At 50.5% G+C, this 16,114-nt stretch overlaps 1 protein-coding gene across 5 annotated transcripts in view; it reads left to right on the plus strand.

The window, feature by feature from the left end:
* Window positions 1-15,760, plus strand: part of igsf9ba (immunoglobulin superfamily, member 9Ba) — a 56,750-nt gene extending 40,990 nt beyond the window's left edge. The window contains exons 11-21 of one of the 5 annotated variants that reach the window (XM_030382042.1): window positions 1-37; window positions 2,654-2,777; window positions 4,680-4,855; window positions 6,210-6,436; window positions 7,214-7,298; window positions 7,666-7,842; window positions 7,992-8,037; window positions 9,197-9,283; window positions 10,121-11,746; window positions 12,579-12,624; window positions 14,820-14,905. The exon at window positions 1-37 is cut by the window's left edge and continues 114 nt beyond it. In XM_030382042.1, the coding sequence (XP_030237902.1) occupies window positions 1-37; window positions 2,654-2,777; window positions 4,680-4,855; window positions 6,210-6,436; window positions 7,214-7,298; window positions 7,666-7,842; window positions 7,992-8,037; window positions 9,197-9,283; window positions 10,121-11,746; window positions 12,579-12,624 (2,631 nt within the window). In that variant the 3' untranslated portion in view covers window positions 14,820-14,905. Of the gene's footprint in view, window positions 38-2,653; window positions 2,778-4,679; window positions 4,856-6,209; window positions 6,437-7,213; window positions 7,299-7,665; window positions 7,843-7,991; window positions 8,038-9,196; window positions 9,284-10,120; window positions 11,747-12,578; window positions 12,625-14,819; window positions 14,951-15,469 lie in introns of those variants that run through there. The other 4 variants (XM_030382043.1, XM_030382044.1, XM_030382045.1 and 1 more) reach the window with 4 other exon arrangements.
* Window positions 15,761-16,114: the final 354 nt, after the last annotated feature.

The following is a 16,114-nucleotide window of genomic DNA, read 5'->3' on the forward strand; positions in this document are numbered from 1 at the left end:
ACCAGCATCACTGCCAGCACGCGACTGCTCGTCATCGGTAGGGAAACGGCCAATCCCGTCTCACCTGAGGTCATTTTTTTAGGGCCAATGCCGATGCCGATTTCTTTTCATCAGCCATAGCCGATGACCGATACGCCGATGCCGATTTTCTTGAGCCGATATTTGAGCCGATATCCCCCACCCTCCCCCATCATGAAAAATGACACAATGATGATAACAAATGTTACAAGTCTCAATATTTACTAAAGGAACATTCATTGAACTGTCTTGTGGGGAAAAAATATATATAAAATGTCGGCCGATATATCGGTCGATCGCTGGTCATTACATCCATAGCCCTGCCCAGATCCCAGTCCGAAAAATGATGGCACGGCACTATGTTATACGCCACCCCTAGAGGGAAGAGGAGCTCAGGTTTGTAGAATAGGAGTCGGCTCGGGCCTCTGGCAAAGATGCCCACTAGGTGCCTCCCTGGGTGTACAAAGCAGGTCCAGTGGGGAGGTGACTTCGGGGAAGAACCAGGACAAAGTGGAGAGATTATATCTCAACACTGGCCTAGGAAGGCCTCGGAATCCTCCCGTCAGAGCTGGTCAATGTGTCCCGGGAAAGGGAAGTCTGAGGTCCCCTGCTAGAGCTGCTGCTTGATTTAGACAAAACAAAGCTCAAACCAAGGTATCTTAGTTTTGCTGCTTGGCTTTGATATTTATGGTTTTCCCAATATGTGATAGATAAGACCGGGGTGAGAGCCTGACTGTGTTATCCTTTATGGCTGCACTTCCAACGGTAAAGCAGGGGTGTCGTTCCCTCAGTGTTAAACATGATCGCACTTCCTCTGCGTATGAAGCCACTCAGCACATCTTAACCCAGGGGATTTGAGCGTCTGAGCGGTGGATATGAAAGCGGAGGGTGTGTTCCGACCACTCCACACACACATCTTCTGGAATCAGTGAGATTGCTGGGCTTCAAAACAATTTTTTCTGATACACTTTTCAAGAGGATCTTTTTTAGGGTCATTTTTATGATGCTCTGTTTGCTTCTAGCTCGCAAACGAGTACATCGGAAGTCTTTATTGGCGATAGGAAAGCACAAACAGGAATAAGACGTGGTTTAGCAGCCTACATTAAACCTCATCTTAAACCGAAGTAGCTAATGTACATACATGGGAAACAAGGAGTCAAAATGGCGCCTGGTGTAGCCTTGATTATAATCCCTGGACAGCGGGAGCAGGTGAGGGGGCAAACCGTGCCACGGAGCTCAAGACACACGGGGGGAGGGGGTCTTCACACCCCAGCTGTTCCTGACCCCCCCCCCCCCCCCCCCCCTGGCAACCACCCTCCCCCTCCCCCCGGCAACCGTTGCCGAGTTCCTAAGTGTCAGTTGGGCGGCGGCACTGCAACCAGCAGCTGTGGTTCCTCCAGGCACACCGCGGCTCGGGCTCCTCCACTCCTCCACCTCTCCACCTTAAGGAGGGAGGTGGAGGGGCTGGCTGCGGGTCACACCGGCGCAGCTGTGCCGGGGCAGACAGGAGCGCGGTCGGGGCCAGGGCGGGCCCCACCGCGGCGATGCTGCTGTCCTTGACCTTGTCTGGTTGGCCGGCGGTGCGGAGCGGTGCTCCGGCGTTAATCACACACACACCGGGATGAATCAGCAGATCTGGAACGCCGGTCGTAATGGCCGCTTGTTCCTCTGACTCACCTTTATGGACTTGATCTTGAGGTTGAAAACGCGGGGTTTATTTTGAGGACTGCATCGTCTGAAGTCTTTTTTCAAGGGATGGTTTGGTTTGATGCACGCTCATAATTTTAAAATACTTTTCTGTAATTTACCGGAAATACTTTGTTTTTGCGCGTCTATGCATTATTAATAACTTACTGTTACCATTAAGTTGTTTATCCAAAGCGACTCGTGACCATGAATACAGATCAGTTTCATTAAGGGAAAGGGTGGGGGGGAGGGGGGGTTGTAATGGCAACCTGCTAAAGAATCCCCCAGGTACGGGGATGTGGACTCCCGGGATCAAACCCAGTACCTTTTGGCTCCTAGACAAATCCCCCTACCTAACCCCCCATAACAAGTAGACTATCCCTCCCCTTTAATCATAACAATCAGTATTAGTCTTTCCTCAAGCATCAAATTTTAACACACAGGGCTTACCTTACATTCACACTGCATGCGTCCGTCGACGGATGACCGAGGGCGTGTCTGACGTATTGGGGACTAGTCTTTGTAGACGCAGCCTGCGGCCAATCAAATCGCTTCCCGCTAACAAAGCCGATGTGTGGATATAAACACAAAAGATCAGGTGTCTAAAAAACATCCTATCGATTCCACATTTCTTTAAAAAAATATTACACCGATTTTTCCTGCTTCTTCCTGCTTGTTATTGCAAAATGGATCCAGTAGTCGCAAGGAATGTATTTGCATAACCGCAATCTTATTGGCCGACTAATCCGTCGCTGCCTGAAAAGTTGAACATTTGTCAACTTTTTGACGGATTTAACGGAGGCGACAGAACGGACAGACCCACAATGCATTTCGAGAGCGCAGGGAGTGTAGGGAGTGTAGGGAGTAGAGGCACATGACAAGGTGATGCACCGCACCAAGACACGGGGACCAGAAGTGTTCCTCCTGATGTTTGTTTCCCCCCCCCCAGGCACCAGCCCCCACGCTCCGGGCAACATCCACGTCCTGCCATCCATCACCTCCGCCAACGTGTCCTGGGAGCCCGGCTACGACGGGGGCTTCGAGCAGACGTTCTCCGTGTGGTACGGCCCAGTGTGAGTAGCTAGTTCCCCCCCCCCCCCCCTCCCCCCCAAAGACGTTCTCTGTGTTGTACGGTCCAGTGTGCGTAGCTGGTTCCCCCCGCTGAGTGGGACGTTCTCCCTGTGGTATGGCCAAGTGTGAGTACCTCTCGATCCCCCCCCCCCCCCCCCAACGTTCTCCGCGTGATACGGCCCAGTGTGAGTAACGTCCCAGAGCAGGACGTTCTCCTTGGACTCCAGCTTGGTGTAGTTCGGGACGAGGGGGAAGGGGTGCAGTGACACAGTCGTAAAAATCCCCCCCAGCCGCTGTTGACGCCGCGAGGTAGAGCACAGCGCGTTCTTCATCCGTGGCGTACATGTTTAGACGCGGCTGGGGTATTAACGTGAATATTTGCGTTTATTCGGTTAGCTGGGGTGTATTTCACGCCGGGGGAAACACGATGAAGCACCAGGCGCTTCGAGCACCCCCACCGTGAGGAGGGAGAGTCACCCCGAGTCCGGTGAAGTTAGTGTTTATAAAGAGATGTGTGAGAGTTACTCTTGACACTCTCGGGCAGAGATGATTGCGTTCTCAGCAGAAACAAGCAAACTAGAAGCCGAGCTGCGCGGCGCCAGGGGTCCGCGGTTATGAATGTGTTGATCAGAGCTATCTAATTACCCAGTTAACTGTGATCATTACCTGCCAGAACACTTTTTACGGCGAGCAGGGAGAACAGATACTATCTCACTGCAGTGGAGAGCGGGGGAGCTGCTCTGTGCTCGAGTGCCGGCTGGCTACGTGTGGTATATATTGTTTTATAACAACTGGAACCCTTTGTCTCTTCTGGTTGTGCTTGGCTTATTATTCATTATACTCACAGGCCACAGCAGACTGTAAACCATCTCCCACTCTCTTCTAGAACTATAGCTAGATAGATTTATATATAAAGATATGTAGGCAGGCAGGTAGACAGACAGACAGACAGACAGACAGACAGACAGACAGACAGACAGACAGACAGACAGACAGACAGACAGGCAGGCAGGCAGGCAGGCAGGCAGGCAGGCAGGCAGACAGACAGACAGACAGACAGACAGACAGACAGACAGACAGACAGACAGACAGACAGACAGACCGACAGACATGTAAGTTATCTTTCTTTGATGAGTCAGCATGGACAGATGGATGATGGATACATAAATATATAAACTTATGTTTGACTAGTCTAGATGATTGGATAGATAGATGGATGGTGGATACATATATATACATATAATGTTTGACTAGCCTAGATGAATGGATAGCTAGTTTGACTAGTCTAGATGGATGGATAGCTAATGTGTATAGTCTAGATGGATGGATAGCTAGTTTGACTCGTCTAGATAGATGGATAGTTAGTTTGTCTAGTCTAGATGGTTGGATAGCTAGTTTGTCTAGTCTAGATGGATGGATAGCTAGTTTGTCAAGCCTAGATTGATGGATAGCTAGTTTGACTAGTCTAGATGGATGGATAGCTAGTTAAAGTAGTCTAGATGGATGGATAGCTAGTTTGTCTAGTCTAGATAGACGGCTAGCTAGTTTGTCAAGTCTATATGGATGGAAAACTAGTTTGTCTAGTCTAGATGGATGGATAGCTAGTTTATCTAGTCTAGATGGATGGAGAGCTAGTTTGTTTAGTCTAGATGGATGGATAGCTAGTTAGTCTAGTCTAGATGGATGAATAGCTAGTTTGTCCAGTGTAGATGGATGGATAGCTAGTTTAATGTGTCTAGATTGATGGATAGCTAGTTTGACTAGTCTAGATGGATGAATAACTAGTTTGTCCAGTCTAGATTGATGGATAGCTGGTTTTTCACATCTAGATGGACAGTGAGATGGACGGCTCCAGCAGTATTGGCTGACCTCTCTCCCCTCTGTCTCTGCTCCTGGCTCCGCAGGTCCAAGAGGATCGACTTCGGGCCCCACGACTGGCACTCCATGCCGGTGTCGGGCTCCGGGATCTGGCTGGTGGTGACGGGGCTGGAGACCAGGACTGAGTACCAGTTCAGCGTGTTGGCCCAGAACAAGCTGGGCACCGGGCCCTTCAGCGAGGTGGTGACAGTCAACACCGCAGGTGGGTTCCAGCCGGGGTCGTGACCTCAGGGTCACCGCAGGGTCAGCAGCCGCCGGTCTCTAGCCAGGGTTTATGGCGCTTTAGTTTTTAATGAGTTTCCGGTTTTAACGACTCCTGGGATTTGGACGATCACCAGATGGTTGGACTGTGGGCTATAGCGCCCTCTAGTGATTCAGTGCAGCTGATAAACATGTAGAAAGATTTATTCCATGTTGCTGCTACAGAAATAAAGGCGATGCTCATCAAATACATAATAAAGGGAAGGTAATTGGCTACTACGTGTGTTCTTATCAAATGATGGACACACTACTTCAACAACTACGAGTCTTACTAATGCTAGTGCTATCACTGCTGCAACTACTAATAATACCCCTACTGGTACTACTAGTAAAGATAATGGTAGTCTGGATAATGGAGATGATTATGATGATAATATTTTGACCATAAACATGATATTTTATCCACATATGTCATTTTTTACGATACATTTGTTCCTCACGAATACATTGCGTAACCGTGTCATTATGGTAAATAAGTTACATAACAGAAAAAGTACTTTCCGTTCCAGAAATCGTGTTAGGAAAGAATCATAAGACTATATGACGTCGTCAGCTAATGTGTTTCCTTCTTCGATGGGGACGGTGGCTCGTGATGCTTCTCTCCTCATGTTGGATCTCTAACTGTGATTGACAGAGCATATGTTACCATTGTTGATGTTTTGAGTAAGAGGCAGAAGAGGATCCTTCTTCTTCTGCTCTTCCTCCATCATGAAACATGTTACCAGAGCGCTATTCTGATCGGGATTCTAGATCAGAAATCGCATATTAGGAAATAAGATGGAAGACTATTCCCGATTTCTGATCTCCAAATCGAGGCTATGGGATTTCAGAAATCGTATATTCCTGAGATTCGAAATCAGAAATCGTGAAATATCGTCCATCGTATTTCCTAATATGCGTCTTCTAAACGGCACCATCCCTCTTTCTCCTGGAGCTGTGCATTCCCACGAGCGGCATTAAACCTCAAACGCACTGAACCAAACCCCCCCTTGTTCAGTGTGTGTTCCTAAAGGGCTGATTATGAGGCCCACGTTCACGCAACGCAAGGGGGTTACGAACCCCTAACGTCCTCGCGGACCCTCCTTGCGTCCACCGCAAGGGCCTGACGTGCGCCTCCCAAAACCTTCCGTCGAGGTGACGCAGCAGCAAGGGCTGTGATTGGTCTGCTTACTAAAACCTGACGCAGAACCATAAAGGTTCAAGACTGCGTTGAGGCGTCTAAGTGGTCCCTGCGTTGCGGGAACGGTGGGACCATAATCATCTCTTTACCCTCCTGTCCCCCCGTCCCATCGCAGGCTCCCCGCTGAGCACCCCGGAGCCCCTGGTTCTCCTCACGCCACCACGGTGCCTCACCGCCAACCGTACCCAGCACGGGGTGCTGCTCACCTGGCTGCCGCCCGCCAACCACTCGTCCCCTGTGGACCGCTACATCGTGGAGTTCCGGCTGGGCGAGCGCTGGGAGGTGCTGGAGGACCTGATCCCCGCCACCGAGACCGAGCTCATCGCCCGCGACCTTATTCAGGTGGGCGGGGGTCCGAACAGGGAGCTTTGTGTGTTTGCACTCACCGGGCGTCACTGTAAACGTCTAAAAGGGGACATATTACATCCCCAGGTGTGGGTGGGATTAAGCCTTACAAGCCGTTTTAAAAATCTGCCCCTTGGCGTGTCCACCTAGATGTGTGCTGGATTGATCAGTCCACCAGCCTACCCAGTGGACTGTAGCAAACGTTGGTCATCTATCCGTCATACATCTAGATACACACGCCCACTTGTGATGTCATAAGGGGCATATTTTCAAAACGGCTTGTAAGGCTAATCACACTCACACCTGGTGGCATGACATGGGACCTTTAAGGTGCCGCCACAACCAACAACCAATGATAAAACGTTTACTTAAGTGGTCCAATTAGAAACCTCTGCCTTCCACAGCCAACCACATGTTTATGTTTGTGAGATTGATGTGCAAGCGCAATAACATATGCACAATAAAACGTGTACAGATAGAGGCTATTATGCAAAACAAGTAACCCGGTTTGGTTGTCTCGCAGTTTTTGCATTGCATAACGAAAGCCCATAGTATGCTCCTATATGATCGTAGCACTAAATCTATAGTACGTTCGTAGAATATGTTGCAAATATTGTAGACCTAAATTGACGCACAGGCAAAACTCTCAACATGTTACAAACACAACGCTGAGAATCACAAGAGCCTACACCTCAGAGTTGTGGTCATACTGCGCTCATTATTTCATCCAATGCCTGTCTTTTGTTTGTTTGTTTGGTGTGTGTTGCTGTCCAGGAGTCCTGGTATGAGTTTCGGGTTATGGCGGTCATGGATGACCTCATCAGCGAGAGCTCCAACGTGGTGGGCGTGTCCAGCACCGGTCAGTATTGCCCTATCACAATGTCGTTGTGGTTAGGGGGTGGGCCTCCCAGACGAAGGGTTGTGGGTTAGAAATCTAACGTCCTCTGCCACGACATCTCTGTCCCCTGAATGTTCAATGAAAGTCATTTAGTGTATCAGCCTCTGCTAAAATGACTAAACAGTAATATAAACATATTACGGTATTAATGCTTTGACAATGATAATCAATTACGATGAAGGTACATTTTTAGATTTTTGAACTCAAGTTTAAGCGTTTTAGAGTCAAAACCTAGAAGGAAAAACATTCTGTATATTCCCTTAGAACACTGTAACGCCTCAAACACACCACATGGTTCCTAACGTTCCCACCCCCCCCACCCATCCAGACCTGTACGCCCCCGCGGAGACGGTGGACGATGGTCTGGCTCGGCCCGTGGTCGCTGGCGTTGTCGCCACCATCTGCTTCCTGGCCGCGGCGGTGCTCTTTAGCACGCTAGCCGCGTGCTTCGTCAACAAGCAGCACCGCCGCAAGCTGAAGCGTAAACCAGGTCGGATGCACACTGGTAGATACACCGAGTATTACGCGCACGCCGCCATTTTAACACCACTCCAGCTCCCCCCTCCCCCCCCCCGTGGACGAGATACCGAGTTTGATCTCTTGTTGTTGTGCTTCGTTTGTTTGTTTCCTGTTTCCTGTCTTTTTCCCCCGTAGACCCGCCTTTGTCCGTGACACACTTCAGGAAAAGCATCGAGTCACCGTAAGTAGCGACTGCCAGCCACCGCGCACAGCTCATCCGCTAGAGGTAGCTCACATTGTGCTTGTTCAGTGTCACCGTGGAGAATGAAGGGGAGATGACGATAAATGAAGACGATTGGAGGAGAAATGGGGTTCTTTAATTCTGGACCACCTGATTGGTTATTAGCACTCACACCTGAACTTGAAGAGTTGACGGGACAGATCTGGACAGTTCCAGTCGAGTCAAGCTTTGAGGGCTTTGTAATTCAATGTTGTAACATTTCTCAGGCACGCGACTCGCCTTGCTTCACATGAGAGACGTTTTGAACGTCAAAAAAACTGAAAAGTAAAGCTAAAAAGCGATACAAAAGCAACAGGTTTCGGTGTAGCCACCAAAGACCCAACTTGCAGTTCAGTTCACCAACAGTTTTTCTCCCTCGTAAACAAATCGCTGTGAGGATAAAGTCTGTAAATAAAGCGAACCATTTCTAACAAGTTCAAGGAGTTGGATTCTAGATGAAGGAAAACATTGAAAATAAAACCTTAAAAGGTTATCGGTAAAAGGATGAAAGGAATGTGTATAATAGCGACCTCTGGTGGATCCCAAGAGGGGTTACAATCTGGCTGAGCCGAGTCAGCATTTCAACCACATTATCCTGAGTGCCAATGCTGCAGTCCACGTATCGATCTTTGATTCATCTGTATTCTTTACCCTTTAAAGCTGTCTGCCTTCTGCATGGTTCTTGCAGTGTTTGAAAGTGGCTATTTTTAATTTAGCACTGAAGTCGCACATTGACCGTACAATACCAGCGCTGTCCGTGTGTCTGTCTGTGTTCAAAACCAATCCTGTACTCTGTATGACTGCATTCGAATGTCAACCTTTTCCAAAAAAAACCTTTCTCTGTGTCCTACGTGTTTCCGTGTTAAAGCACCATTTCCGAAAAACCAAACCATTTAGTCGCTTCTTCTAACTAACTCTCGATTAGTTTATAAGAAAAACTGCATTTAAAAGCTGCATAGATAATAGATTTCAGCCATTCTTTGGACCGGATTGTTATTCTAAAGACTGTTTGCTCAGTCTGTCTTGTCAAGCATTCCCATACTTGTACCGATAAACAAACAGAAAACCAAAAAAGGGAAGTCTTACGTACCAGGGCCGTGTTGTTTGTGTCCCCTCGCAGGCCTCCTCTCACTCCCTTGCCAGGGGTAGAACCCTGCTGGGATGAGCCTGCCAGGAGCAGTTACTTGCCCCCACCAGCCAGCCCCCTGTGAGTGCCCCCCCCCCCCCCCCCCTACCCCCCACTCCCCATCCCTCCCGCACCATAAAACCCAGAACGTGTGCTGCACTGCACTGGCTGCATTGGCTGCATGGTTTATGCATCGCATAGGAAAAACAATGGAGTTGCAACAATGAGTGTTTGCTTTAGTGCACCACTGGCCTATTTGCATGCCCTGTACGATGGCTTGAATAGGCGTCGGCTAAGCTGCATGTACAGTAGTGGGTAAAGGCACTCTGTGTAAATGTCTGAGCTCTCTTATTCCATTCGGCGGCAGATTAAGATAATGAGTAAGGAGATTTGGCTGCTCCTGGTTTGTGGGAGTGATGATTGCACAGAGGCCTGGTTAGCGGTCCTGTCATGGCTCTTCGCTCACATCAGCGTTTTGTGCAGCATATGCAAATAGGCCTTGGTGAAAAAAAATGAAAAGCAAGTCGGGATGGGGAATCGGAGATCTGTGAGGCGGTTGTCATGGTTGCATAGACGGTTCTCCCCCTCTCATCCCATCCCCTTTTCGGCTTGGCTCATTAGCTGCAGTGTTCGCGCTGGATGCTGATGCCGCCGCGAGTCATCCTCATTGTGCCGTTCATCGTGGCTGACTGGGTGTGCTGTCATCATGGCTTTGGTGTTTGGCCTCATCTGTCCAGCTTCCGGAACGTCGCTCCGCACTGTTTTACTTTGCTTGTGTCGGCCGTTTTACGCCCCGTTGTCCGTAGTGTCGGTCTCACTCGACCACGTTGACGTGTGGCTAGGCGCTTTGACGTGTTAACGCCGCAGTGGCGTGTGTTTCCCGTGTGTCCCCCCCCCCCCCCTCCCCCCTCTCTCCAGGCTCTCCTCAGGAAAGATCAGTCCCGAGAGCTCCCCCCCGTCCAGGCCGCGGTCCCTCTCCTCGGACAGCTCCCACGGGCCGGGCCTCTACGTGCGCAAGCTGCCCAGCCCGCTGCGCGAGAAGGACAAGGAGCTGTCCTTCTACAAGAAGACCAAGCGCGCCATCGCCAGCAAGAAGTACAGCGTGTCCAAGCACGAGGCGGAGGTGACCACGCCCATCGAGCTCATCAGCCGCGGGCCCGACGGCCGCTTCATCATGGACGCCAGCCCGCCGGCGCGCCGCATCCAGGGCTTCCCCTTCGCCGAGGAGTCCGACATGTACCCCGAGTTCCGGCAGTCGGACGAGGAGAACGACTTCGACCCGGGGCCCCTGCCCCCCATCATGCCCACGCTGCGGCCCCAGCTGTCCCCCACCTCCTCCAGCCTGGAGTCCACGCAGCCCCCCAACTACAGCCCCCGCCTGCACCGCGCCATGGAAGGTATGAGCTTCGCGGAGGGCGGCACGCTGCACGCTTCGGGGCAGGCGCCGGCCTCCCGCTACCGGGGCTTCCCGCAGGGCCCGTTCTACGGGTACCTCGGCAGCCGCGGCGAATCAGGGATCCCGCCGCCGTTCTACATGCCCGACATCAGCCCCCGCAGCTCGGCGCTGTCCTCCCCCCCGGGCACCGCCGACGGGGGGCCGTTCGGCTACCCCTCCATCCCGGAGGAGAGCGGGGACATGGAGCACCATCAGTACACCGCCTCCGGCCACTCGCTCTCCCTCACGCACAGCCCCGTGCCCCGCTCGCCCGAGAGCTGGCAGCCTCATGAGTTCCCCTTCCTGGGTCTAGAGGGTCCTCGCTTCATCTACCCGCCGCACCATCCCCTGCATCACCCCCAGGACCTCCCAGACCCGCCCCCTTACCCGCCTCACTCGCTGCCCCCCAGCCGCCTGCACCTCCCGCCCATGTCGGACCCCTCCAGCCCCGGACTCCTGCAGCTGGAGGTGCCCTCGGCCCCCCAGGGCCGAGACCGGCCCCCGGGGCCCCCGGTGAGGCGCTTAGCTATGCAACAGGCCCAGAGTCTGGGCCAGCTCAGACACACGTCCCACGGTGTGGGCGTACCAGTGTTGCCTTACCCCGACCCGGTGGCGCGCGCTGGGAGCCCCAGCACGGCTCCCAGCAGCAGCCCGCAGTCGTGGCTCAGCCCCAGGGCCTTGCGGCGGGCCGACCCCAGCCTGCCACCGCTGGTGCTCCAGCCGTCCCGCCTCTCGCCGCTGTCCCAGAGCCCGCTGAGCACCCAGCCGGGCTCCCCAGACATCCTGGTGCGGCCGCCGCCCCGGCCGAGCATCCTGCGCACCTCGCGCTCGCTGGAGATGCCCGAGATCACCCTGCGGCCCTCGGCCTCCGTCAGCTTCTCCCGGAGGTCCTCCCCCACCACCTCCCCCACGCAGGGCGCACGTCCGCCCGGCACGGGCTACCGCGGCACCCACATGTCGTACGCCTCCACCGCCGCCAGCTACCCCTCCCAGTCCCCCTCCCCGCCTGCCGAGGGTAGGGACGTGTTCGGGCAGAGGCCGTCCCAGAGGAGGTCGGAGGAGGAGATGCTGCCCTCCGAGCCCTCACAGCTCCAGTTATCCGCCTCAGGGTAGGTGATCCGCTCCCCCCAGAGAGGAGGCCCGTAGAGGGCGCGTCACACTAGGACGTCCCGGTTCAGCCGCCACGTCTCTCCCCCCCCTTCCCCTTTTTGATTTAACACAGAGCTACTCAAATAGGGGGATATTTTCTTTCCTTTGCAGTCTAAGGAACGCTAAACAATGATGCATATTTGATATGAATATGCTGAAAGCATGTAATTGCATTACGCACACATTTTGGAAATCTAGTGTAAACTGTAGATTTTTGAATGGGCAATAAGCAAATTACTACATTACATTATATAAGCTCTAAATTTTTGATTCATTAATTTGTCGAAATTCGGCAATAAACTTCCAAACGTAATTTCTAAATTAGGTATATATTCGGCTGTTTGTCCTTCCCTACAATTCCCCTGATGCCATTACTACATTTGCGTGAACTAGTCACAACACATTACAGGATTAAAAGTCCTCCCTCTCAAAGCTTTACGCATAATTCTTGTGATTGCATTCAATTCTACCTGAGGCGCATATACAATTTGCACCCCATAATGCCTACTGTATACTTTTATTTCAACGCATCCTTCTGTTGCCCCTTTTACATCCACCCGACCCCCACCCACACCCCCATCCCCCCCATTCCTTCTTTGAAAGAAGCAGCCTAAGCCCTGGGTGGGGGGTTGGGCGGGGCTGGGGCGGGTCAGGGAAGGACAGGGCGTGGCCGGGCGGAGGACTCCTCCTCCAGCGCCCCAGGCCTTAGACCCCTGACCTCCTGTAAGGTGTGCTGCTGCTTCCTTCATCCAGGGTAAGGGACTTACCTCATTTGTTTTTGATTGATCTCAGCTATCTGGGCAGCGTTGTTGTGACCAGGCCCTCTACGCCGCAATAGGTAAGGGTTGGACCCATGTCTGAGAGGGAAAGGGCTCGGAAGGGGGCTGGCTCCAGTCTCTCTCTCTCTCTCTCTCTCTCTCTCTCTCTCTCTCTCTCTCTCTCTCTCTCTCTCTCTCTCTCTCTCTCTCTCTCTCTCTCTCTCTCTCTCTCTCTCTCTCTCTCTCTCTCTCTCTCTCTCTCTCTCTCTCTCTCTCTCTCTCTCTTTCTCTCTTTCTCTCTCTCCTTTAAAGGGGAACCACTTTGGGCTGAAGGCCTCTGTAGGCGGATGATTCAAGTGCCTAGTGTTTTAATGTTTAACGGTAATGAGATCGTAATGAGACAAGCTGCCCCCCCCCCCCACCCCCCCACCCCTACCTTCCAAAGGGCCAAACCACGCCCCCTGTGTTTGGGGAGGGGATGGGCGCATTTCTCTGAAGGATCTTTCGCATATTGCGATTCATAGGAGGAGTATTTTGATTTGTTATTGTTTCGTCGATTAAGGAGGAGTATTTCACTTTTTTTTTTACTGAGGAACACACCTGTTTCCCTTGATTACGAAAAAATGAACCCAAACTTGAATCAATAGAGGACCCGTTGACGACCGATAGACTGGAGTGTTCCCCTTTAAAGTTGTGTTCCATGTGCAAAATGCCATGCATGCGTTCTTTAAATTTATATATATATATATATATCTCTTCTCTCTACAACCAGAACCAAATAACAATAGTCCTCAGAATTAATTCTCCGTCACATGTTGTCGTCTTCCAAGTGCTTTTCGTTTTTTTTCTGTCATGTGACTGTTTTTTGAAAAAGGCCATTTCCTTCTTCCTGTCATGTGACTGTTCTCTAACAGCCATACCCCTCCTCGTGCCATCTCTTCCCGTCGGCATGGTGAAGCCTCTGTACGCAGTGTTCATGTCTTTGGAAGTGTGCTGTACAGTGTCCATGTCTGTTGAGAAACCAAGAGAAAACGTTTAGTGTTTGGACAACGCGTGGCCACTGCACACAGCGTCGTCTGTGATGACAGAGACCCCCATCTCTCCTTTGGCTAGGACTGTTATCTCAATTCCTAAGATTTTGTCTCTCTTTTCTCTCTCCCCCACTCTCTCTCTCCCCGTCTCTCCCTCTCTCTGCTAATGGTTGTGATATGGTTCTCTCCACAGTGACACAGAACGGACTGCGTCTCTTAAGCTTTCTGTGCCTTTTGAAATGTTTCCCACACTAGGAAATAGGATGAAACTTGACTTAAGGAAAGGTTAAGTCACGTTTTGAGGCTCTTCTGCTCGGTGTGTTTGAAAGGCACACTGGTCGATCTTAGAGCTTCTAAGACCTGAATCTTGAATATGTTGACTTTTTTGATTTATTACATGTTCTTTAAGAGACGGACGGCAAAAACACAAGTATTCGGTATGAGGTAAAAGTATTTCTTAAAACCGACCGTCCATTAAGATTACAAAGTTGCAACTGTCATGTAGTTCATCTAGATCTAATTTTTTTTCCTGATTAAACATTACTCATCTTTTAATCAATGTAAAGGAAATTATGTAACACCCATACAATGGAAATAGTAACAAAACATACTTCACATTTAATACGAGTGCAGCTACTGCGACTGGTGAGCTAAACATGGAGCTGTGTGTAAATGTCTCATTGACTCGGATTGTTTTCATTCTATGGGTTTTATACAGATGGAGACATCCCATAATTAAAGGCCCAATCTAGCATTTGATTTGGATGATAACCTGCATATTATAATATGCTCATGCTATACAAATGATCAAGTTAAAATCTAATCCAACAGCATTTAATTTCAATCGCAAAGACAATAAATCATGATATTTATTCCAATATATTTTATCTTTTTAGGAAACCCTTCCTCAATTCTCAATTTCATCAAAATTCTGGATTGGGACTTAATTATATTAGTTTTTCAAGAAAGTGACTGTCTATATTTCTACACCCTGCCTTCTTTCTTTCTGTCTAAACGATCTATTGCCTACTAATACAGGTAGAAATGGAATAAACGTCTGTAGTGACGGCGCTTATTACAAGTCATAACAACATCCTGCCTTAACCCGCCGCACCTTGTCGGCCATGTTGGAATACACTCAGCGTCCGTCTGTCCCGGCAGTCGGAGAGGGTAGCGGTTAGCCTAGCCGCTGGGTTTTAACACCAGTGCGCGGTCGGTGTGTCCCTGTCTCTCCCTCTCCCTAGGGAACCTCTAGGGGCGTCTGGGGATTCTGCCGGGTCTGAGAATTTACAAGAGCTTCTGCACCAGTGTATCATTAAAGCCAAGGGAGAGGCGGCCAACAACAATAACAACACCACTTCTCGAAGGAGAACAGGTCAGCAGCGTCCGTGAGGTCCAATCAGAGCTGGGCAGCAGGGGCGTGGCAAAGGGCGGGGCCTGGGTGGCAACGGCCCCCTCAATGTGTTTACCGTGCCGCCTCTGCTAATTCTGCCATGTAAATTAAAATAAATATATATATTGAAGTATAAGGGCTCTACTCTGCTGTGAAGAGAGGCTGACGGGTGTGCTCTGGTAGCCCCCCCCCCCCTGTTTGAGTCTGTACCTAGTCGCTAAAAATAGACGAGTTTCTTATATCGACCAATCACTTCACAGTGTGAAAGCTAACCTTGGATTCGGTTCGGGATTTCGGGATCCGGTTACTTAAAGTTTGGACTACCGAGAACAGATATCTTTTCATCTTGCAAGCCACTCCTCTGTCTGAGAGACGATCCTATGCCTCTCCTGGTCCATCCCGAATGAGTGAGGCTGCTAGGCAGGACCCTGTCCCACATGTTTGCCTCTCTTTGGGTCTTTCGGGTCTTGCCTCTTTATAACCGCTGTGGTTGTTTTGCAGGTGTGTCCCCTTCTCAGACCCTGCAGAACTCTCAGACGCCACTAGAGGGCGACAACGATCCCCCTGTCCACAAAAAGGAAAAAAAGCATCACAGGAGAAGCCCCTATCTCTACCTGACCTCCCTGCTGCGGGGCAGGCGCTCTGACGAGGACCAGACGGGCATTTTGGCCGGCACAGACTGCGAGGGTCAGAATTATGGAACTCTACCCTGAACCTACAGTTAAAAAAATAATAAAACAAGGCCTGACCTATTGGATCTCTCTCTCTCTCTCTCTCCCTCTCTCTCCCTCTCTCTCTCTCTCTCTCTCTCTCTCTCTCTCTCTCTCTCTCTCTCTCTCTCTCTCTCTCTCTCTCTCTCTCTCGTTCTCTTTCTCTCTCGTTCTCTCTCGTTCTCTCTCTCTCTCACTCTCTTTCCCAAACTACTCTGCTACGAAAAAAAAAGTGTGTACAGCAGTGACAACACCAAGCTGAATCCTCAAGGATTAAAAACCTGTCACTGGGATTTTTTGTAGTTCATGACAAAAAAAAAAACGAACAAAAAAAACACGATTGCATTTCTTTGTTTTCCCCCTGACTACAAGAGGGGGCTTCACCTGGAGAATAAAAATATGCTCTGAAATATATAATGTACATAAAATAGTAAGC

The sequence above is a fragment of the Gadus morhua genome, chromosome 16, assembly GCF_902167405.1.
Source record: "Gadus morhua chromosome 16, gadMor3.0, whole genome shotgun sequence".
Lineage (NCBI taxonomy): Eukaryota > Metazoa > Chordata > Actinopteri > Gadiformes > Gadidae > Gadus > Gadus morhua.